The 23,300-nt window shown below is 38.2% G+C and overlaps 1 protein-coding gene across 2 annotated transcripts in view; it reads left to right on the top strand.

Moving 5' to 3' along the window:
• The window catches only part of LOC150085601 (organic cation transporter protein-like), a 302,555-nt gene extending 291,990 nt beyond the window's left edge, over positions 1 to 10,565 (top strand). Inside the window, exon 10 of one of the 2 annotated variants that reach the window (XM_090373385.1) lies at positions 10,329 to 10,565. In XM_090373385.1, coding sequence (XP_090229511.1) covers positions 10,329 to 10,370 — 42 coding nt within the window. In that variant the 3' untranslated portion in view covers positions 10,371 to 10,565. The remainder of the gene's footprint in view (positions 1 to 10,328) is intronic. The other variant, XM_090373384.1, reaches the window with a different exon arrangement.
• The last annotated feature ends 12,735 nt before the right edge of the window (positions 10,566 to 23,300 follow it).

Below are 23,300 nucleotides of genomic sequence, written 5' to 3'. Positions count from 1 at the left end.
TTTGGCCACCTCTCGAAATTGCAGGATAGTGTCCACTATTGCTTTACTGGTTGTTTGTGGTAGAATTCCTATACATTTTGGTATAATCGCTCATTATTTACTTTACTTTTGATTCCAAAACATACCAGCTAGAATAGACAATTATGTTATTGACCTGAAATATATCTGAAAAACTAGATACGTCTAGTATTAAAAATGACTGTTTACAAGCTTGCAGACAGAATGGTCTGCTGCCCCTTTAGGGAGAGTGACTTATAAGTTATAACACACTTTAAAAATTTATATTTAATGAACAATATATACAAATGTAATTGTTTTTGGATACTTTGAAGACAAAAAACATTATTTTTATTTTTTTTTTTTCAACAATAAAACTTTACTTTAATTATGCTTATACTTACTTATACTTATATAGTATGAATCAGAGCTGTAATACTCAATATGTTCTACATTGATAATAATATTAGTAAATTAATAAGAGGAGATTACCTCAATATAGTACGTAGAACACTTCCGTATGATACCCTCCAGAAATTAAAACGAAAAAATCGACAACTTACCGGTACATTAAAGTAAAATATAAATAATTAAATAATCAATTTAACACAATTCAAAATCAATTTAAAACAATTAAAATTCAAATTAACGCAATTAAAAGAATTTAACGAAAATATTCAAAACGATTTTCCTTCCTGAAGCTGACAATGCTTTTCGACCGACTGTCGTGATCACAGGAATGAAAATTACCGAATCAGGCTAAACCCGCAACTTAAATAGTGATTATATGTCTTCGCGCATGCGCGTAAAGGTCCACGCATCGGAGATGAAATATGGCCGCAAAACATTAACAGAATTCTCGTGTAATTTAATTTCAACGGTTTCTGCAATTAATAGTCGCATATAATTACGTTGAACGTTAAGTATTTTGGCCTCGTTAAATAAAAAAAGTATGTTTTTCGTTAATGGCATGAAAGGCTAATTCTGACGCTGCTGAACGAGAAGCACGAACTGAGGCTTCGTGTTGATTTACACGAATATTAAGAGAAAACCGCGTCGAACCTTGGTAAGAGAGTCACAATCACCGCAAGAAATGTTGTATACCATTAATTTGTGTTGCGAACGCGGAAAGAACCGAGCGATTGTTCAGTATAGTGTATAACTTCCGTATAGGCCTAGCTATAATTTTAAATTCGGTATCTTTAAAGAATCTGTTAAGCTGTTTGTGCCACTGTTCAACATATGGGACAGAAATAAAGTATTTTTTGATATTACTATTGTTGATTGGTGTAGTATTTTGTATCCTATCTTAGCTTGTACCCTAATTCGATTTATTGTGTTAATGGGATAACCCCATAAAAGAAACGCGACTTCCTAAATTGAATACACATGACAGTTCAGCTTTACGAGAACTTCGAGAAAATAAGGACATTATTATACAGAGGGCAGATAAAGGAGATGCAGTGGTAATACTAGATAAACATGATTATATTAATAAGTTAGATTCAGTTGTGTCTGATACCTCCACTTATCGTGAAGTAGACCCGGCACTGTTTACCAATTTGGTAAATCAATACAATAAAACGTTAACCACATATCGTAAAAACGACTACATTACTATGGTTCAGTTGAAGGAATTGAAGTCCAGAACATACAAAGGGTACTAGGAAAGTTTTGCAATATGACGCAACAATGAATCACAGGAAGCTGCTTGTTGCTGCATGTTGAGACATGTTCATACGTGCATAGTAGCCGCCGCGCCAAGTCGATGGGCTCAGTTATTCATTAGTAGTGAGAGTGTAAAGTGCTTGCGATGGCATCGTGGTCACGAAATGAGATAAGGACAGTTTTGCGGTATAATTTTGTGTGTGGTTTAACCATAGACCAGTGCTTAGAAGAAATGACTCTTGCACTAGATGATGATTGTCCACATCGTACAACGATATTCAGGTGGTATAGAGAATTCCAAAGGGGGAAATTTCACTCTGGAGGATTCTGAGAGGCCGGGAAGGCCACGAACGTCAGTTTCGGAGGAAAACGTTACTGCTGTGAGGAAAATGCTTGACGAAAACAGGCGAGTGACCTACCAACAGATAGAGGATACTTTGGGCCTAAATGCACCAGCAATTCGTTCGATTCTGCAAGATCATTTGCACGTGAAGAAACTTTGTTCTCTCTGGGTGCCGCATCAACTGACTGAAGAGCAGATGACACAACGTGTGACTTGGTGCCGGGAGATGTTAAAAAAGTTTGATAAGGGACAATCTCGGTATGTGAACAACATCGTGACAGGTGACGAGACTTGGCTGTACTATTACGATCTGCCGACCAAGGCTCAAAACAAAGTTTGGGTCTTTGATGGTGACGACACACCCGTAATTGTCAGAAAATCCCGATCTGTAAAGAAGAAAATGATAGCTGTAGTTTTCAAATCGAGTGGAATTGTGGAACGTGTCGTTTTGGACACGCAGAAGACAGTCACAGCTAAGTGGTATACTGAACAATGCCTGCCTAAAGTCATTGGATCTATGAAGAACCTGCGGCCAAAGTCAAGAATGGACACCTCGTACCTCCATCACGATAATGCTGCAGCTCACCGCGCCAAAGCCTGCACCGAATATTTGACCACGACAGGACTGAAACTTCTCGAGCACCCTCCCTACAGGCCAGACCTTGCTCCCTGCGACTTTGCACTGTTCCCGCATGTGAAAATGAAGCTAAAAGGGAGGCGGTTTTCCAGTGATGAGGACCTTCTACGGGCTTGGGACAACGAGTGTGCTTTACTCCCTAGTGAAACTTGGCAGAACTGGTTTAAAGATTGGTTTCGGAGGATGGAGAGGTGTATTGAATGTAGAGGAAATTACTTTGAAAAAATTAAATAAACAAAGCTGTATTGCAAAACATTCCTAGTACCCTTTGTACAATATTCCTGCACTTTTCAGTCAGGTAAAATTACACAAGACTGGATTTCCTATTCGACCTATTGTTTCCTACAGGAACTCGGCATTTTCAGCCTTAGCCACACATGTATATAACATTATAAAACTTTTTAGACAGGTTATACAATTTGGGATTAAGAATTACGATACATTATTTAATAATCTTAAAGACTAGACTCGGCGACAATGACAATTTATTCTCACTAGATGTTACCTCATTATATACGAATGTAAACGTTGAATACACATTGGATATTATTTGGGATATGTTAAATAAAAACTTGACACCGATTAATTATATGAAGTTGCCTGTTAAGGAAATTTTTCACTTAATTAAACTGTTAGTTGAGGCTAACTACATCACCTTTCGAGACAAGGTGTACAAACAAATTTTTGGATTACCAATGGGTTTGAGCCTGAGTGGCTTAATGTCAGAGATCTATCTCTCAACGATTGAGCAGATACATTTGACACCTTTTCGTCCCCGTATCACATACTATGGGAGGTATTTAGATGATCTAGTTATTACCGATAATAGTACTATCCAAGACATTTTACATTCGTTTAATAATATTCATTCTAGACTAAAATTTACATTGGAAAGGGAAGATACGGATACAAAGTCATTAAACTTTCTAAATTTCACGCTTACCCGGGACTCGAACAAAATACAATTTAGCATCTATCGAAAACCCACAAACACCGGTATGCTTCTACATTATAATAGCTATCACCCGTTCACCTACAAAAGATCGATTATCTTTAATCAATTTCTAAATGCCTGTAAATATTCAACGACAGATTCTGCTTTGGACTCAGAAATACAAATATTAACTAGCAGATTCTTAAACAGGGGTTATCCCATCAACACAATAAATCGAATTAGGGTACAAGCTAAGATAGGATACAAAATACTACACCAATCAACAATAGTAATATCAAAAAATACTTTTTCTGTCCCATATGTTGAACAGTGGCACAAACAGCTTAACAGATTCTTTAAAGATACCGAATTTAAAATTATAGCTAGGCCTATACGGAAGTTACACACTATACTGAACAATCGCTCGGTTCTTTCCGCGTTCGCAACACAAATTAATGATCTGGTATACAACATTTCTTGCGGTGATTGCAACTCGTCTTACCAAGGTTCGACACGGTTTTCTCTTAATATTCGTGTAAATGAACACGAAGCCTCAGTTCGTGCTTCTCGTTCATCAGCGTCAGAATTAGCCTTTCATGCCATTAACGAAAAACATACTTTTTTTATTTAACGAGGCCAAAATACTTAACGTTCAACGTAATTATATGCGACTATTAATTGCAGAAACCGTTGAAATTAAATTACACGAGAATTCTGTTAATGTTCCGCGGCCATATTTCATCTCCGATGCGTGGACCTTTACGCGCATGCGCGAAGACATATAATCACTATTTAAGTTGCTGGTTTAGCCTGATTCGGTAATTTTCATTCCTGTGATCACGACAGTCGGTCGAAAAGCATTGTCAGCTTCAGGAAGCAAAATCGTTTTGAATATTTTCGTTAGATTCTTTTAATTGCGTTAATTTGAATTTTAATTGTTTTAAATTGATTTTGAATTGTGTTAAATTGATTATTTAATTATTTATATTTTACTTTAATGTACCGGTAAGTTGTTGATTTTTTTTCCGTTTTAATTTCTGGAGGGTATCATACGGAAGTGTTCTACGTACTATATTGAGGTAAACTCCTCTTATTAATTTACTAAACTTACTTATACTTATTTACTTATACTTAATGCATGAGCGGCATCTATCTTCAACAGATCTACATACTGAAATGCACAAATCAGGTGAAATGTTTTCTGCTTCTTGTTGAATTGTCATCCACAATTCCTCCAATATTAGCAGTTTGTGACTGTAACCTGATTTTTTAAATATCCCCAAGCAAAAATATTTAAAGGGGTGAGATCTGATGACCTTAGTGGATATTCAAAAGCACTCACTCACCGACTTATCCATTGATCATGAAATTCATTATCAAGATAATCATGCACGGCTGTGGGCAATTATTAATTCCTTCATCATTCTAAAAACGCTTGTATGATTTAAACCTAGCTCTTGTGAACACTGTCTTGTTGATTTTCTTGGGTGCACAAGATTGCATTTCTTACAGCTTCAACATTTTCATTACTTCTTGATGTTCTCTTCCTGCCACATGCTGTTATTGATAATCTGAATGGTTCCATGCTCCTCAAATTTATCCCGCAAATGAGTAATTGTTAAACATGTGGGCACTTTTGTTCCATATTATGATTGCCAAGCATGTTGAACTGTTGAACTTTATTGACATTTTCATATTTCCAATACCATTTTATAATTGCCTTTCTCAAAACTTAATTGGGTACTCTCCATCATTTTAGAGGTATCTATAAAATAAAACAAAAATTAAATTATTGTAAAACAAATGTCTATTTTTAAGCTATAAAATGATTTTAAGAAAATTAAATTGGTACATATTGTTCATTAAATATAAATTTTTAAAGTGTATATACATAATTTTGAAACATCCTGTATTTTCCCCATGGCTTTTAAAGTAGTAAGCAAACTATTTTTGGTTCTGTCCTGAACTCAACACCTTATTCTTACTGACAGGACACGGGTGTGTTAATCATAAATTATATGCTTTGGGTTTGGCAGCTTCTCCTTTGTGCCCCTGGGGTCTTGATGAAACTATAGAACATATGCTTTGCAAGTGTAATTTTTATTCAACTTGAGGAATCAACTGCAAATTATTACTGAGGTATATAGCCTTGAGAATATGGATCAGTTAGTGGCAAATAAAGAGAACTTTCTTGCCCTAGCTTGTCATGCTGACCAACTATTTAATAGGAGAAAACGTATTCCGAGTAATAATTAGATATTTAGTCTAATAGCTAAATTCTTCTGTATGGAAGAAATTTCTCGCCGTCATGATGATTACTTGTTTAGAATTGTTATAACTTTTAATGGTAATTACCTACTGTAATTTAGTTGATAATTAAATGAAATTGTGAGGTAGCCATTTCGTCCCTGGCCATGCACTATTTACTCACAGCTGGTGTGTATATATGTACATAAGACTGTCAATTACTATCTATAATTGCAAGTCTGTCAATTGTTACCTATAATTAGATGGCGGTTTTATCATCAAGATCAGATTATATACTTGTAAGATTCAGTGTTTTGTCTTATGGTTCAGAGACACAAATATATTGATTATATTGCTTTTTTTGCATTGCTACAGGTTCTCAGTGATGCAAATCTCTACTACATTGACTTGAAAACTGCTAGATATTTAAGTTATTGTCGGTTTGTCTCTCAAGGACTGTGTTTGAGTGATATTGTTCCATCGGCTTCTAATGTGTGGGTTATATAATAGACTGTGACTAATTGGACTTCAGTTCCATTGCAGAGTCTTCAGTATGTGACTTCCTAACCTTGCCTGGTTTGGTTTGGGACTTATATCAAACAGAGTTGTACTTTGAGGGTTTTTTTTTTTTTTTAGTTAGTTAGTTGTTGGCGCATCAACTTCTGTGGCCATCAAGGCGGGATTCAAACCCGCGACCTTTGGGTTGCCAGGCAGGCACTTTACCCACCCGGCTAGCCCGGTCGGCGTTGTACTTTGACCAATCATTGACGTTAATAGAGAGTGACTGTATACTATCTAAAATAAGAACTGATATTGCAGTGTAGCTGTACTACTAATTGATTGTACTGATTGGTGAAAATTTTAACTAAGACCTTTTTAAAGATGCTAAGTCTGTTGCTGCAGTCTCAATTAAGTGCTACGATAGCTATTTTAATGTTTTATCAAGACCTTTATAAGACATGTCTCTGCCACTGTAATAGCAGGGTGTATGATCATAACCTGACACCTGTCTGAGTAGGTGTCTTAGTTATTTTAAATACTTGATGTACATATATTGTCATAATGGCCAATGACAGTTGTGTTGGTTTCCTCCGGTCGTCTCTTCTCGTTACTAATGAAATTGTATATACTTTCACATTTGACTATAGTTGTTATGGTGCTTTTCTATAAGATGCTTAATTGTTTAGCTAATATTTTAAATTGTTTGATATAGAGAAGAATTTTCTATTGTATATTATTCATGATTTAACATACTTTTATATTCATAACATAAGTTTTATGAATACTGGGTTAACATAAGGTTTGTTTAACTGGGTTAGTTTGTTGATCATCTTCTGTTACCATTTCCTAATCATCTAATTTTCATTTTCCAGGGAAGTCTCCTCCTTTTTGTCAACTTTCTATCTTTTCCCTTCTTCACCCTCTCTCCCCTGTTTCTTCCACTTATTCCTGTTTCAGTTCTCAAAAGTACCCTTGGGGTTTTCAGGTAATACTTGAGAGCTCCAATAAGAGTCTGGACATACAGCCCCTGGCCCCAAAGTCAACAGAACCACACACACACACACACTCTCACATACCACCGGCTTTGGCACATTCCTTACAGATGAAACTGCAACATACAGGGGATACCTTGGAGATCGACTGATAAACAAAAATACTTTGAATACTTTGTCCTTTCAGGTCACTGAGTCTCCCATCTGGTTATATGGGGGAGGTGTGGTGGAGATCCACTGCTTGCATCGGCCTGGGGTGACTCTTATAGTCGCCACCAGAGCTGGCATGCTCTCATTCTCCTGTATACATCTATGATGATAGATGCAGCAGTATATTCTGCAACCCAGGCTAGGCTTTTCACCCCCCTGTTGGCCATGCATCTCCATGACCAGGATGTTAGTTTTCCCTGTGTCTGGAATGCCGCAGAGTCTTCCGTCTTGATGTGGGATTTCGGTGTCCATATGGCAACCTCATGGATTTTACCCATGACCTTTACTTCCCATCCCCTGGGAGAGGGGGAGATGGCCTCCCTAGTACACCCCTCCCCCCTCTACCCTCATTTCTCTCTGGGTGGATGTTTCCACCTGCATTCACCTATTATTCCCTACTTCTGCCCTTCCCCTTCACTGCTCTAGAGAACTCTTTATAGCTTTTCCTCCTCTCCTCTCCTCTCCCTGGGTGGAACCCCATCACCCATCTTGCCTAGTGGGCAAATCCACCTCCTCTTTTAACCCCCCCCCCCCACCTTTGAGCAGGTGGGCATCCAGTTTCAGAAGTTCCCAACTGTCACCCCTTTTCTTCCACTTCCATTTTTATCACTCTTTTTGGGGGGGGGCCTTCCTGGGAAACTCAGGCAACCCCCAGGGTTTGTCCCGCCAGGGTCTGTTTCTTTGTACTAATCCAGCCTGCCTCCCTATGGTGAAAGACAGTAACCAGGGGTTTGTGGCTACCACAGATCCCTACACTAACACTTCACAAACACTCACTAACTCACTCACACCATCTTGCCTCTACAGAGCTCTGTAGAGTACCAATCAGAGATATACATGTCACAGTGTACCAATCACAGAATTGGGGGAAACCACCAGTGCTGCTAGTCAAATTACACTATAAGCTATATCCTTTTTTGTATACATTGTACTCCCCATATTCAAATTCTGCATCCCTTATATCTAGGTAACATGACGTCTGATATTCCAACACTGTCTGCATTTGATGTCTTGACCAGTTGTACTTCAAATTCATCAAATTAATTTGGACACATAAGCAGAAATATATATACTGTACATGCATATGTTTAAAATCTGCATACTTTAATGGTCTTTTCAACTGTAAAATGGGTCAGACTAATGGATCCATGTTATGATTTTTTTTTAATTACAAATAAAAAGACATAGAATAAATATTGCAATCTTTTAAGAAAAGGTGAAATATTGATGTTATCTATGGACAATTCCAAAAAGTTAAAAAGTTTTTTCCAAAAATTAAAAAGAATATTGTACCTATCAGGCACTGCATAACTATTTGTATAATTAGTGTTGCACTGCAGTTTCCCCCTTTACTATTAACTCTAGCCCGTGCCCACCAAATACGGAGGATGCAGAAAGGTCAGGGAATGACCACCGCATATCCCCGGAGCAATATGGCCCTAGTTGCTAATGCTCCTAAAAACCAAATAACAAACAAACTATTAACTCTGTTATTTTCTCTCAAACAGATGTCATACAACTCTTATAATTACTTACTTCACCCTTTGATTACTGTTAGTGAATAGGGGAGATATTTGCACTTCCCCAGTCTCTAGGAAACTCCCTTGAATCCAGAGATGGTATCCTAATTATGCTAAAGGTTTGCTTACTACTTTCAATATAATTAAGTAGATTTTTCAGTCCCCAAGATGCCTTATTTACTGCAAGCTTCAACAATTTCTTTTCCACTTACTTTTCCTCTTAGTTATCACAAAATCATTTAGACATGATATACTTCTGATTTTCTCATTCCTAGAAGCTTCTTCATGCATGAATGTAGATGCAAAATCCAGTTTACCAAAAACCTAAACATAATTAATAGTTTGCCATTCATAACTATGTGGCACGAATGTAGTTCATCCCTGTTTTTTCTAGTGTTCACATAGGCAAAGAATTCTTTGCTACTATCCTTCGCATTCGCAGCAAAAAACCTCTCATAATCTGTCTTAGCTTAACTAACCCCCCCCCCCTCAGTGACTTTATTGCAAACTAAATGGATATCAGTATCTTATATCTATTTCCATCTGAATCTGGAACAATATTTTTTAGTTAATAGAAAAACCTATTAGCTTCTGTGATTACACCCGGAATGCTTTTTATTTAGAATTTTCAGCTGGTAACATCATCAATTGGTTCCAGTGGTTTATTGACGGTACCACACTTAGAAACTTAAACTTTTCCTCTTTCTCATTTATCTGTTCTACTTCTGTTTTTTGAATAACTTTCCTTTGTTTCCTGAAAATTAGTCTTCGTAAATTCAAGTCAAATATATCTTCTCTCTCCCTCTTCACCCCACACACGTTTCTGTAGCACTGTAGGTGATCACCATTTAAAAAAAAAAAGTGTGTGCAAATGATTGTATTTTACATACGGTTAAATGCTACTCCTTCACTGATTTTATTTTACATACAGTTAAATGCTACTCCTTCACACATCCTCTGACTCCTTTCCTCTTCTATTGTATGTCTGATTTAATTGATTATTTAAAATGCACACACAGCAACATTTTTTTTTTTTTTTTTTTTTTTTTTTTTTTTTTACACTACAGCTGAATGTAACATTGTCTAAAATTATTACAGAACTTCCATAGTTGTTTATTGTCAGTCTCCTTCTCCAGTTATCTATTCAGTTTTTCTCATTTGTTGCTAATTTCAGTAAAATTCAAGTCAGTGGAGTCACTGACATAATATCAGAACTGTACTAATAAAAACTTCAGTACATATTATCTTAACATAATATTTATTTTTGTTTATTTATCAGGAGAAACAGGGAGGAGGTACAGGCAAGGTTTTTTGGAGATGAGGAAGCTGTTCCATTATTAGACAGAAAACGCAGTGGCACATAAGATTATATACTTTTATAAATATCAGGTTTAAATGCAAAAAATTCACCTGATTTTGTTTTAATTTATTAGCATCATCACTGAATGTTATGTTGTCAACTTTAGAGAGTTCAAAAAAATATACCAGTCTATATTTTTATGACCTCACTGAAAATAAATAAAATTGGACAGCCAAAGGTGTAAAATCAATGAATAAAATCAGTTGGGCTCATTTAAAACTAATGTGTGCAGTTACCATTTTATTTATATGCACATCACTGTAACCTTGTATATGTATGTAATCCTGCAATATGCATATAATACCTCATTACATATTCAGAAAATGTCTGCATCATCTAGATAAAGGTTTTCAACATTCTCAAGCCAATTACCGCTACTCTTGGTGAGCCATAATACATACTCCCCCCACCTAATTTATGAATTAACAAAGTTTCACTATAATGATGGTTTTCATTTGTTATTACCTTTTCATATAACAGGAAACAAATCAGAAGGAAAAGGCAAAGTTGTTTGAATTTTGCACACCACACATGCATGCGTCACCTTCCAGCCATCCTCGCAGCACACTTTGAATACACTTTAAATATCTCTAAATTCACCTCTGTTCTACAACTATCTTTCCTCAATTTGAAACTGACTGTGCCCCCTCAGGTTCCTAGTCTGGGCAAGAGGAAGAATCCTATCTGCATTCCCTTGGCACGTCTCTGTTTGGGTACGCTTTTCAATAGCTTCTTTATTCTTCACAATAATAGCAATAGTCAATTTAACCATTCTAAAGAGTGGGAAATGACAGATTTCACTCTTTTTTAAATCGTTACAGTGGTAGCTTGGTTCATTAACGGCATTAAAATAACCAATAAGTAATAGTATGACACTTCTTTCATATAGAATATAAACACAATACACGAGAACAAACAAACACTACAAAACAAAGTATTCTGTGGGGGGACGGGGTGAATTTAGAGATATTTAAAGTGTATTCAAAGTGTGCTGCGGGGATGGCTATACATACTCCCCCCACCTAATTTATGAATTAACAAAGTTTCACTATAATGATGGTTTTCATTTGTTATTACCTTTTCATATAACAGGAAACAAATCAGAAGGAAAAGGCAAAGTTGTTTGAATTTTGCACACCACACATGCATGCGTCACCTTCCAGCCATCCCCGCAGCACACTTTGAATACACTTTAAATATCTCTAAATTCACCCCGTCCCCCCACAGAATACTTTGTTTTGTAGTGTTTGTTTGTTCTCGTGTATTGTGTTTATATTCTATATGAAAGAAGTGTCATACTATTACTTGGTTATTTTAATGCCGTTAATGAACCAAGCTACCATTGTAACGATTTAAAAAAGAGTGAAATCTGTCATTTCCCACTCTTTAGAATGGTTAAATTGACTATTGCTATTATTCTGAAGAATAAAGAAGCTATTGAAAAGCGTACCCAAACAGAGCCGTGCCAAGGGAATGCAGATAGGATTCTTCCTCTTGCCCAGACTAGGAACCTGAGGGGGCACAGTCAGTTTCAAATTGAGGAAAGATAGTTGTAGAATAGATGTGCGGAAATTTGCCTATAGCCAGTGGGTAGTTGATTGGTGGAACAGGCTTCCATCTTTTGTTGTGGAAGCTAATAGCCTAAATAAATTTAAGGCTGAGCTGGACAAGCATTTGGAACAAATGGAGGAGTGAAACTGGAGATTTTTTTTTTTTTTTTGGCTGATACTGCATAAGCTTGCTTTCTTGCATCGTATGCCTCTATTAATGCTAAGGCGAATGAGGCTCTTGCCTCACGTGAAAAGCTGAAAGGGGTCAAAAGAAAGATTAAATAATTGCCAATGTTGCCATCATTAACAGTAGGGTGCAATTTTTAATTCTTGCCTCAGGTACTAAAATGGCTTGGAATGGCCCTGTACCCAAAGGTCAGTAAGTGTCAGTGCTTTTTACTGTATTACAAGAAAACAAAATTCTATGAGGGAAAGATTTTAAACATTTGAATTGAATATCAAAATGCGCATAATTGCCCTCTTTCTGGTTTTGTCATTTAAGAGCATGCAAGACTAACTTGGAGCAATCTTAAAAAGTAGATGAAGAGGAGGAGCTTCCGACCTCTTCTCAAGAAGAGCAGTCAGAAGAAATATTTGTCACAAGCATGTGACTTAACAAATTTCAAAACCAATACAATTTGCATTCCGTCAAGAAATCTGGAGTGACTGTAAGCCTGATAAGGAAGCTGCAGACGATTTGTAACAGAATTAAACAAAAATTTTAGGGGGGGAGATATCAGCTTTAATGGGTTTATAATTTTAATGAGACAGGTTTTACTTGCAGAAACTGCCAAATTTGCACATGCATTCCCTATAATGAAAAGCAGCTGTATTAGATGATGCCCCTTGACATTACAGAATCAATTGCTGTTACATGTATATGTGGCAATGTGAAAGTGATATTTTGCCTGCAAACAATACTTGTTTAAGACAGGCATGAGGAAAGACTTCAGAATGTGGGCTACGGAGCTTGTAAACTAGGCAGCTTAATGGAGACTCGATTGAGGTTTATAAGGTTCTGAAAATGAAAGTAAAATGAATTAAGATGAAATTTTGGCGAAGGTAAAGAAAGCCAACACGAAAATCGTCGTATGACTTATGCGGAAAATTAGTTTCCCGATATGGCACTCTAGCGCTGCTCACTCAGTAAACAGACTGTAGGTGTTATCGGTCTGGAGCAAAGTCAAGAACGATAAACTGATTGACAGGTAGGCGTGGCAAACGATGTGTTGATTGGTGCGCGAACACAACACTAACAACGGTTTAGTAGCACTCAGAAGCATGTAACTTGCCCTAATGAACGCTTTCCATAATGGTAAAAAAAGGTCAGGTTACCTCCACTTCAATCCCATGGGGGCTTGAACCCCTCCCAAAGTGGAGAGAGTAATCTAACCTTTTTTCTTTAGAATCACAGTTATATTTAGAAATACATTCATAAAAAAATAATTTTTATGACTGTATTTTTATTTTATTGTTCAATAATATGCCCGAATGGTGAAAAAAGGTCCCCTTCCGAAATGGAGGGGGTAGCCTCACCTTTTTTATTTAGAATCATGGGTGGACTAGCACAAATTGTTTATTAACAAAATATTAATTTGTTATTACTGTACTTTTATTTTTAAAGACACTCGTGCGGATACACATATCATAACGTCAATCAACACCTCAATAGCTATTAAATATATATATAAAGAATTTTTATCCTATTATTTCTTAACCAACGATTGAAGGTCAGGTTACAAAAAATAAACCTTTTCCTTTTTTGGTAACCAAACCTAAATCAACAATATAGTAAAAACACTCGTAAAGCCCAAAAATATGATTTTAATAATGAGGAAAAAAAAAAACATAAAAATGAACGGAATGAAACGAAACTTTTATTTAGTTTTCATAAAAAAATCAACCAACGTTTTATTTTCCTTACAAATTTCTTCCATCTTTAAAAGATTCATCGTTACTATTACCTGTTTACCGTTCATCACAAAACTATTATGCACCGTTCTTTACTCATAAATACATATAATGCCAACCAATGACTACACAGTAGCTTGTCGGCTGTCACACCCACCACCAATCATTTCATCTTGTGCCACGCCTACCTATCAATCAATATATCCTCGATTTCAGCGCCAGACCGATAATACCATCTGTTTACCGAGCGAGCAGCGCTAGAGTCCAGTGTCGGGAAACTGATTTTCCACGTAAGTTATCCAACGTTTCACGTCTTTCTCCTGTTGGCTTTTTTTACCTTAGCCGAAATTTTCAGATTACACAGTAAAATATTTAGATTGGATTGCAGGAAGCTTTCCATTGAGTTATTAATTATTAGAATAAGCAGGGCTATCTTTTCCATTATGTACTGTGCATATGGTTACAAAAAAAAGAACGGACCTGAAAAATATTCAAATAGAACCCAATTATTTTATGCTGACAGTGAAATTCTACAAACTAATTTTTAAACAAATTTGTAAGAAAAATTCATCTTTTGGATTTTTCTGTTAGGAAAATTTTTAACAATGTATCAAAGTTCATATTCGCAGAAACGCTCTTGAATTTATTTATACAAAAAATATGATTTAATGCAAGGGCATTTTAATATGTATGATATAATGTGTTGATGCCTCAAATGAAGAGTACCATGGCCTGTGTACACCAAAATACTCTGGTTGGTTGGTTGAGGCCTGGTGATTTGGGAAAATTCAAAAATCAAAGGATATTTTGGAGAAAATTTGTAGCTGCTCCAAACACCTAGCAGGGAGTTGCATTTATTGATTGTTTGTTGGTTGGGGTGGCACAAGCTACACTAGCCAACGAGTTGTTTAGTTGGTGTAGCTTGTGCTACACAAACTAATACGGTCAATTTTGCTATAATTCGGTACATGTGTTCCTAAAAATCTCTATGTTATGGTGTTTCGCACATTAAAAACGACAGAGCTTATGGGAAAATTAGGGACAGGAGCAGAGCGCTCAAAAAAAATTGCTAGTCTGTTGAGTAAAACACTAAAAAAATTAGAAACCCAATAAATAAATATTACAGTAAATATAACACTTTACCTTGACAAGATATGAAGTTTGCTTGATTGATATTTCGGTTCACTGACATTCTTTTTTTTTTTTTTTTATTGTAAAATTAAAATGGTAATAAAAAAGATAAGCAATCAATAACGAACACAGCACGCACAAGTGAGATACAGAGTAACACGCGTATGGAGTTTAAAAAATAGGAATGAAGGGAAAATTTGTTTTTTATATGATTGGAGATTTCGTGAAAGGGGAAACATTTCACCATAATGACGTAAAAACCCACAGAATTCCAGCTATCGGTATTAACAGAAATCAGTAAGATCAAGTTTATAATAGATTGCATTAACAGAAAATGTGGAATGTGTTATGTCTTATGTATGGCACCTAAACGTTAGTTCAACTCCACCATGGTACATTGTGATGAGTACAGAGCTCTCTGAAATGGTCAGTCTGCGAAGTGCGTGTTGTTTTGTATCTGGCCACTTAGCTACTAGTGAGCAGCGATCACCAGGGTGGCTGCTCCCTAGTACGCGTCCCTATCACAAGGAGGCGGTGGGCCACAACAATATGTGTACTGTCAAACAAAAGTGATAAGGTATGAAAAACGAAAGTGACAAGGTAAAAAATGATGCTAGAAACCATATTTAAAGAGCATCAGCCAAAAAAAAACCCCCTTCCCACATCACATCACAATTTTTCATCATGTGTTCATGCATTTTTCATGTGTTCATCACAATTTTTCTTGTTTCTCCTTGAACTTTTTAAAACTATCCACTTCTGCCTTCAAAGTGCACATCATCTCAAAGAATTATTTAAACCACAATGACTTGCCATCCTGAATATTGGAAATGTAATCCCACTCGCCAGGCCAAAAATTTGTTGCAACCACAATGATGTGGTTGCAATCCATGTTTTTATAGGCATGAATAATTTGCATGATGTGCAGCTCCTTAAAGTGGTAGATCGATTTCCATTGGATACTGGGAATTTGAATACCAGGTAGATTATTATATATGAAATATTCGCCTTCAGGGACATTTCATAAAATATTCATGAAAAACATTATTCTGTTAATTTTGTCAAGCAATGTAGATTACAATGATTACTGAACTGTGACCACCTACCTAATAACGTGTTGTGTCAAATTTCGCACGTCTAACAACCGCTATTCACCTAGGCCTTGACTCCACTGGATGTCTGAAGCCATCGATCGAGATATCTGGCCTGCAGGATTTCATAGTGTTGGAATAGATGATGGTTGCATGTGGCCGTACCGGTCACTTCCCATTCCAAAACAATTCCACAGCTGTTCATTTGGATTCAGGTCTGGATAATCTGTAAGTCAATCAAGATGGGTGATATCTTCATTGTGTTCCTCGAATCACTCGTATGCAGTAAGGGTATAATGTCGCAATGAGATCTTGGAAGATCTCGTTTCTTTTCAAAAAAGAAAACTTGTGCATATGGCCTCCTAAGGACTGACCTAATCAGAGAACTTTTGGTTCACATACACTAGGGATCCTAGTTCTTGCTAGTTATTAACAAAGCACTGCCGTCTACCTGGATAGTGTAAAGTGTGTTAGTTGTCTAGACGGCACCTGGGGTTCCCCCATCTCCGCGTTGCATTCTTTGTAAGCGACACAGAACTCTGTGGAGCCCAGAGATTTAAAACATGCATGGGGAGCGGCTTGTGTAGTGTTATGTTCTGTTATTTCTCTGACCATTTAGCCGTTGGGCACCTATTTGGACCCACACTTTGCCACGAGGAGGAAGGTCAGGCACCCAATAGATTATTTACTCTGGCAGGCTTCACCAGCTAATTTTTAAGGATTTCAGTGGCAAGAACTGTATACAGGGTGTTTCAGTTAAACGTTTCAGAACTTCTAAGAGGGGTAGGGTACATCCTGACAACTCGAAATCATATAGCAATGTGGGGTCGGAAATGCTTTCCTGAAGCGGTGTTGTACACAGAAGCACCATAAAGAAAAGAGACCGTAAGTGAGAAATCGTTTTAATAATACATGAAAAGAAGCAAAAGGTACATGGATTAAAGTAAGTGTTCGAAGTTTCTTCCACGGGCTACAATGCACGCCTCACATCTCCGACGCATGGACATCCGAACATTCTGGAATACTCCAGGCGAATTTCGAATTTCTTCGGCAGCTACTGCGATTCTTGCAACCAGCTCCTCAGCATTGTCAACAGGGGTGTCATAAACTAGCGATTTCATATGACCCCAGAAATAAAAATCAAGACATGATAGGTCGGGTGACCGCAACGCACGGGACCACCACGTCCGATCCACTGTTGACCAAATGTGACATCCAGGTAGTTACGAACATCTCCGCTATAATGGGCAGGGGCTCCATCGTGTTGGAACCACATTGTCTGTTGCGTCGATGCAGAAATCTGTTCATCTCTCAAAAGTTGTGGCAATACTTGCTGCAGAAAGATCAAGTAGATAGGTCCGGTTAGACGACACGGTAACAGGTAAGGTCCGATGAGGTGATCTCCCATAATACCGGCCCATACATTGACCGAAAATCGAATCTGTGCTGCACGACGTCGTATTGCATGTGGGTTCTCGACCGCCCAGATATGGTCGTTATGCGTGTTGAAAATTCCTTCCCTTGTGAAGGACGCCTCATCGGAAAACAACACTTCAGCAGGAAAAAGGGGATTTGTAGCACATTTTCCAAGGTACCACTGTGCGAAAGCAATACGAGGTGCATAATCCTCTGGTTGCTGTGTCTGGACACGCTGCACGTGAAACGGATGCATGTCTTGTTCTCGGAGAATCCTCCAGACGCTGCAATGGGAAACCCCGACTGCGTTTGCTAGACTTCGTGTACTCGTTCTTGGATTCCCCTGTACATGCTGCAACACATTCTGTTCGACGGCTGGAGTCCGTGCTGTTCTTACCCTGTCCCTGTCAGCTCTTTCAAATGAACCTCTCTCAGCTAACCTCTGGTGCAGTCTTGCAAAGAAATTATGACTGGGAATACGCCTCGTCGGATATCGTTCCGCGTACAAACGCTGTGCGGCTGGCCCACTACAATTTGCAGCCCCGTACGCCAAATGCATATCGGCTAACTCTGCGTTCGTGTAATCATCCATCCTACTAACTTGGCGTTCTTGTTCAAGAAATTCGAAATTCGCCTGCAGTATTCCAGAATGTTCGGATGTCCATGCGTCGGAGATGTGAGGCGTGCATTGTAGCCCGTGGAAGAAACTTCGAACACTTACTTTAATCCATGTACCTTTTGCTTCTTTTCATGTATTATTAAAACGATTTCTCACTTACGGTCTCTTTTCTTTATGGTGCTTCTGTGTACAACACCGCTTCAGGAAAGCATTTCCGACCCCACATTGCTATATGATTTCGAGTTGTCAGGATGTACTCTACCCCTCTTAGAAGTTCTGAAACGTTTAACTGAAACACCCTGTATAAAAAAAAAGGGGATGAACACTAGAATTTGCGAATTTACGAGAAAGCAGTTAAATTTTTTGAAGCTCATTTGAATTCGACAGCATTGTTAGGAGTATACTCGGTCGGTTTAGTTAGAGTGGGGGGACAGGTGGAAGGATGGGGACAATAAAGTAGGCATCCCTCAAAGAGGTCAGTGGGGACAAGCCCCACCAGCAGAGGTATGGGGGAGGCAGGGAGGTGTGTGTGTGTGTGTATTCCGGTATTGGGGTGGCTTCTAGGCAGATGCCCATCTCCAACTTTTCCTCTGTGATCGTACAGAAACTGTACAGCGAACTTGAAAAAGTGTTAGATTTGGTGTCAGGGGTAGTGAGATCTGTTGTTGGAAGTATGGTACTTTGCTTCTTTTTGTTTTTTATTGCAGAGATCCCGTACCCACCGGAGGTAGTGCAATTCCGTGGGTGCTAGGAATTCTACTCCCAGGTAGCTCATACCTGGAAGCCAGCAAAAAATAAATAAATAAACAAATAAATAATTTAAAAAATAATAAAATAATTTATAAAAAAAGAATCATATGGGATCGTTTTTGCTTTTCCTTTTTTTTTTTTTCAAGTTAGCTGAGCAGCGGAGGCCTTCAGCTGAAGCCGCTTTTTAAAGATATTAGAAGCGAAGTGTTGCAAGCCTCTGAAATTTGCAGCATTACCCACAAGAACACTGACATTCTCTTCTGATGATTCTGGAACCAGACTCAATAGTGTGCTTGAATTGTACATACTCTGGGCAATGCAGGAGAACATGTTCCCAGAACTCAAAACGGGACCGACTCTAAACCACGCTCAAAAAGCTTCGCCGTCAAGGAGCCATGCCCCATTAACAAATAGGAGGTATACATTTTATGCGTGAGCCGTGAATTTATACCTGGAGATGCTAAGTAATCGCTTATTAACATTAGTAGAGGCATATGATGCAAGAAAGCTAGCTTATGCAGCATCAGCCAAAAAAAAAAAAAAAACACTTCCATTTCACCCCTCGGTTCGTAAGACACACCTGTCCAGCTGAGCCTTAAATTTATTTAGGCTATCAACTTCCACAACAAGGGATGGAAGTTTGTTCCACTGACCAACTACTCGCTGGCTAAACGCAAATTTCCGCACATCTATCCTGCATCTGTCTTTTTCAATCTGGATTTATACCCTCTCAGGTGATTATTCTGAGCAAGAGGAAGAATCCCATCATCGGCATTGAGCATGCGCAAACCATTCAAGTCTTTATATACCTCTATCAAATCACCTCGCCGGTGCCTAGTCTCCAGACACTGTAATTTGCAAAACTTTAGCCTTTCTTCGTAAGAGCAACCATTTGTTCCATTCACTAATCTTGTTGCCCTTATCGGTACTCGTTCCAGCAGCTCTACATCCTTCTTCAAATGAGGCCTCCACACCTGTACACAGTACACTAGGTGTGGCCTGACCATTGCCTTATATAAGGGGATAATCACCTCCTTATCCCTGCTGGAAAAATTCCTGTATATCATTGACAAAATACCATGAGCTACTCTTGCAGCCAGTCTACACTACTCAGAGAACTTCATATCTGCCTGCACAATTACAACCAGTTCCTTTTCATTCTCTACCACTGTCAGTGTAGTACCACAGAGTTGATACGTTGCTCTGGGGTTGCTGTTTCGTTTCCCATATGTAATATTTTACATTTGTCAATGTTAAACTTCATTTGCCACCTCTCAGCCCATCTGCTCAACTTTTCCAGATCCTCTTGCAGCAGAATAGCGTCAGTAGTGTCCTTAACTGCCCTGCCAACCTTTGTATCGTCTGCAGACTTGGACATGAAGCTTGATATACCATCATCAATATCATTTATAAATACAGAAAACAATAATGGACCCAACACTGAACCCTGAGGGACTGCACTAAAAACATTAGTCCACGATGAGCATTGTCCCATTGACCATCCCTTTACCCATAGCAGCAATTTGCCTCCAATGCCACACTGCTCCAATTTGTGCATCAGACTTTCATGTGCAACAGTATCAAAAGCCTTTCTATGATCCAAATATATAATATCATAATTATTCCCTGCATTCAGTTCTTTTGTGACTGCATCATAGTATCCAATCAAATTGGTCACGCATGATTTTCCCTTAACAAAACCATGCTGTGTCCGAACTATAACTGAAGTCTAGTCTAAATGATCCTGCAGTGCTTCTTTAACGAGTGCCTCCATTAATTTTCCTGGAACAGAAATTAAACTCACAGGTCTATAATTACTTGTGTCAGCCTTTGATCTTCCTTTGTGAATTGGGGTCACATTTGCACATCTGCAGTCTATGGGTACCTCCTCTTAGTCCAAGAAAGCTCGCATAATTATGGCTAACGGGTTGCTTACTTCCTTTGCTGCCTCATTTAATATAACTGGATAGATTCCATCCACCCCAGGTGCCTTTCTTGTATTTATCTTCAACAATTTCTCCTCCACTTCACTCTCAATTATTACAAGATCATCTAGCTCACTGCCAGTGTTTATTTCATCTATGGCATTCCCCTTCCTGAATAACTCCTCATGTGTGAATTTCGATGCAAAATATTCATTTAGTTTGTTAACTACCTGAGCAGGATCATCAACAGTTGAACCATCGATATCAAGTGAACAAATATGATTCATCCCCTTCCTTCTAGAGTTTACATAAGTAAAGAACTCTTTGCTGTTTTTCTTTGCATCCTTTGCCAAAGATTTCTCGTTATCTGCCTTCGCTTGCCTAACCTCCTTTGTAACTTGGTTACAGACCAGCTTTTATATATAAAAGGTTTCTGTGTTACGTGTTAATTTATATGTATCCCCATGCATTTTTCTTCTCTGCCATATGTCTCATTGGTTCATCTGACATCCATTTAGGCCAAAACATTGAATAATATTTCTTAGTTGGTATGTAAAGCCTAGTAGCTTCCAAGATAAGTTCTTCGAATGCTTCCCATTTTGAATTTGCTGTTGGTAACATCATCAATTGGTCCCACTGTATAGAATTTAAATACTGTCTCAGACCATCGTAGACGCCTATACGAAACAAAAACCCTTCCCTTTACCTCTGATGGTAGTTACCTCTTTGAGTAAATCCTACTTCAGCACACTGTTATCAGTGCCATTTAGTGGTTCCTTTATCTGCAGATTCTTGATGCATGAAGAATCACTATTGATAATCAGATCAAGAGTATTGCTCCCTCTAGTTGCCTCTCGAACATGCTGATATAGAAAACAATCATCCAATAAATCCACAAAAGCCTTGCTAGTGTGTGAGTGACCAGCCCCCAAATTCCAGTCAATATCTGGGAAATTAAAATCCCCCATTATAAGACTCTCTGATTTACTGGCCCACTCTATTTCTCCGAACAGTTTCTTATTATACTCATCAGAGTCATTAGGCCTATAGCACACTCCTACTCTCAATTTTGATCTCCCAATGTTTATGTCACACCAAACTGACTCGACACTGCACTGTCCAGCGATGTCGACTGGATTCACTTCCTTAGATTTTGTGTTTCCTCACTAATAGCATAACCACTCCTCCTTTCCTGTTCTATCTATCCTTTCTGTAGACATTGTACTCCCCAAATTCCAGTTCTGCATTCCTTATATCTGTGTGACCACGTCTCTGATGTCCCAACAATATCTGCCTTTGATGTTTTGAGCAATACCTGAAATTCATCAAATTTATTTACCAAAGTCCTAGCATTGGTGTATACGAAGTATACATGTACCTGTTCCTATTCTTAGCTACCCTAACACAACTCATGTGTTTACTTGTACCGCAATAACTCCCAGCAGTCTCTGAAATATCCTGCATCTTCTTTTCCAGGCTGCTGCTCATTACAATAGAAACAGTGCAAGAATCACTTTCACCTCTGCCAGTGGCTACTGCTAATCTATTTTCTTGTATCCCCCCAGCTAGCAGTTTTCCGACCCAGAACGTATCTTGTTGAATGTATATCTTTGTGGTTAGGCCATATCGATTCTCGTCCCATCTTTGTTGCCATAATCCTGTTAGATCTCTCCAAATTCTAACTTTTTCGTGTTTTTTTCTCATTTGCAGAATGTTATGCCATGCACAGTAAACGATAGCCAAATCATCAGCGTAAGCAATTTTGAGTATGTTGTGGTGCGTTCTCAAGAGCCATTGATCCAAGACTGCATTGCAGAGGAAAAGTCCCATCTCCGACCCCTGGGGGCAACCTCTGGAAACCTGAGAATTATAAGTAAGATGCATAGCGCTAACCTTGATTGAACGTTCAGAAAAATAAAACCCGACGTTGTATACATAATCGTTGCAATTTGGAAACCTCAAGGACCTTAGGGCGCTCTCCCACCACAACGAGTCGAAAGCACTCTCGAAGTCCACAAACATGGACAGGACGTATCTGGATGCAGCGTTTTGTGCAAAAGAAGTTAGAGTTGTCATTGCTTCCTTAGTTGAGTTTCTCTTTTTAAAATGAAACAGAAATTTAGAACAGCGTTATTTTTATTTTAGCAGTTTTTTAAAGTCTTCGGGTTAAAAGTCTCTCAAAGAGCTTTCCTAAGTTCGCCAGCAGCGAAATGGGTCTATAAGCACGCGGGGCAGATGTTGGTTTACCTGGCTTAAGAAGGTTCCTTAACAGAGCCACTTTCCACTCCGTAGGAAAAAGGCTGGCTTGCTAATGTGTTGCAACATATGTTTATTATTTGTTGTGTTTTCCGGATATAATCCGAGGTGGTAGATGACTCTCATCAACCGGTGAAATACCACCACTTTGCTTATTGGAGGCTTGAAGTGGTGGAACCCATGTTTAGTCTCTAGAGCTAAGGTCCGGCCAACCCTTCCCTATCTCTTCCATCATGCAGTAT

Source organism: Mastigoproctus giganteus, chromosome 5 (genome assembly GCF_048544385.1).
Source record: "Mastigoproctus giganteus isolate SK-2022 chromosome 5, ASM4854438v1, whole genome shotgun sequence".
Taxonomy (NCBI): Eukaryota; Metazoa; Arthropoda; class Arachnida; order Uropygi; family Thelyphonidae; genus Mastigoproctus; species Mastigoproctus giganteus.
Note: the sequence above shows the minus strand (reverse complement) of the source record. Positions and strands in the feature narration are given on the sequence as shown.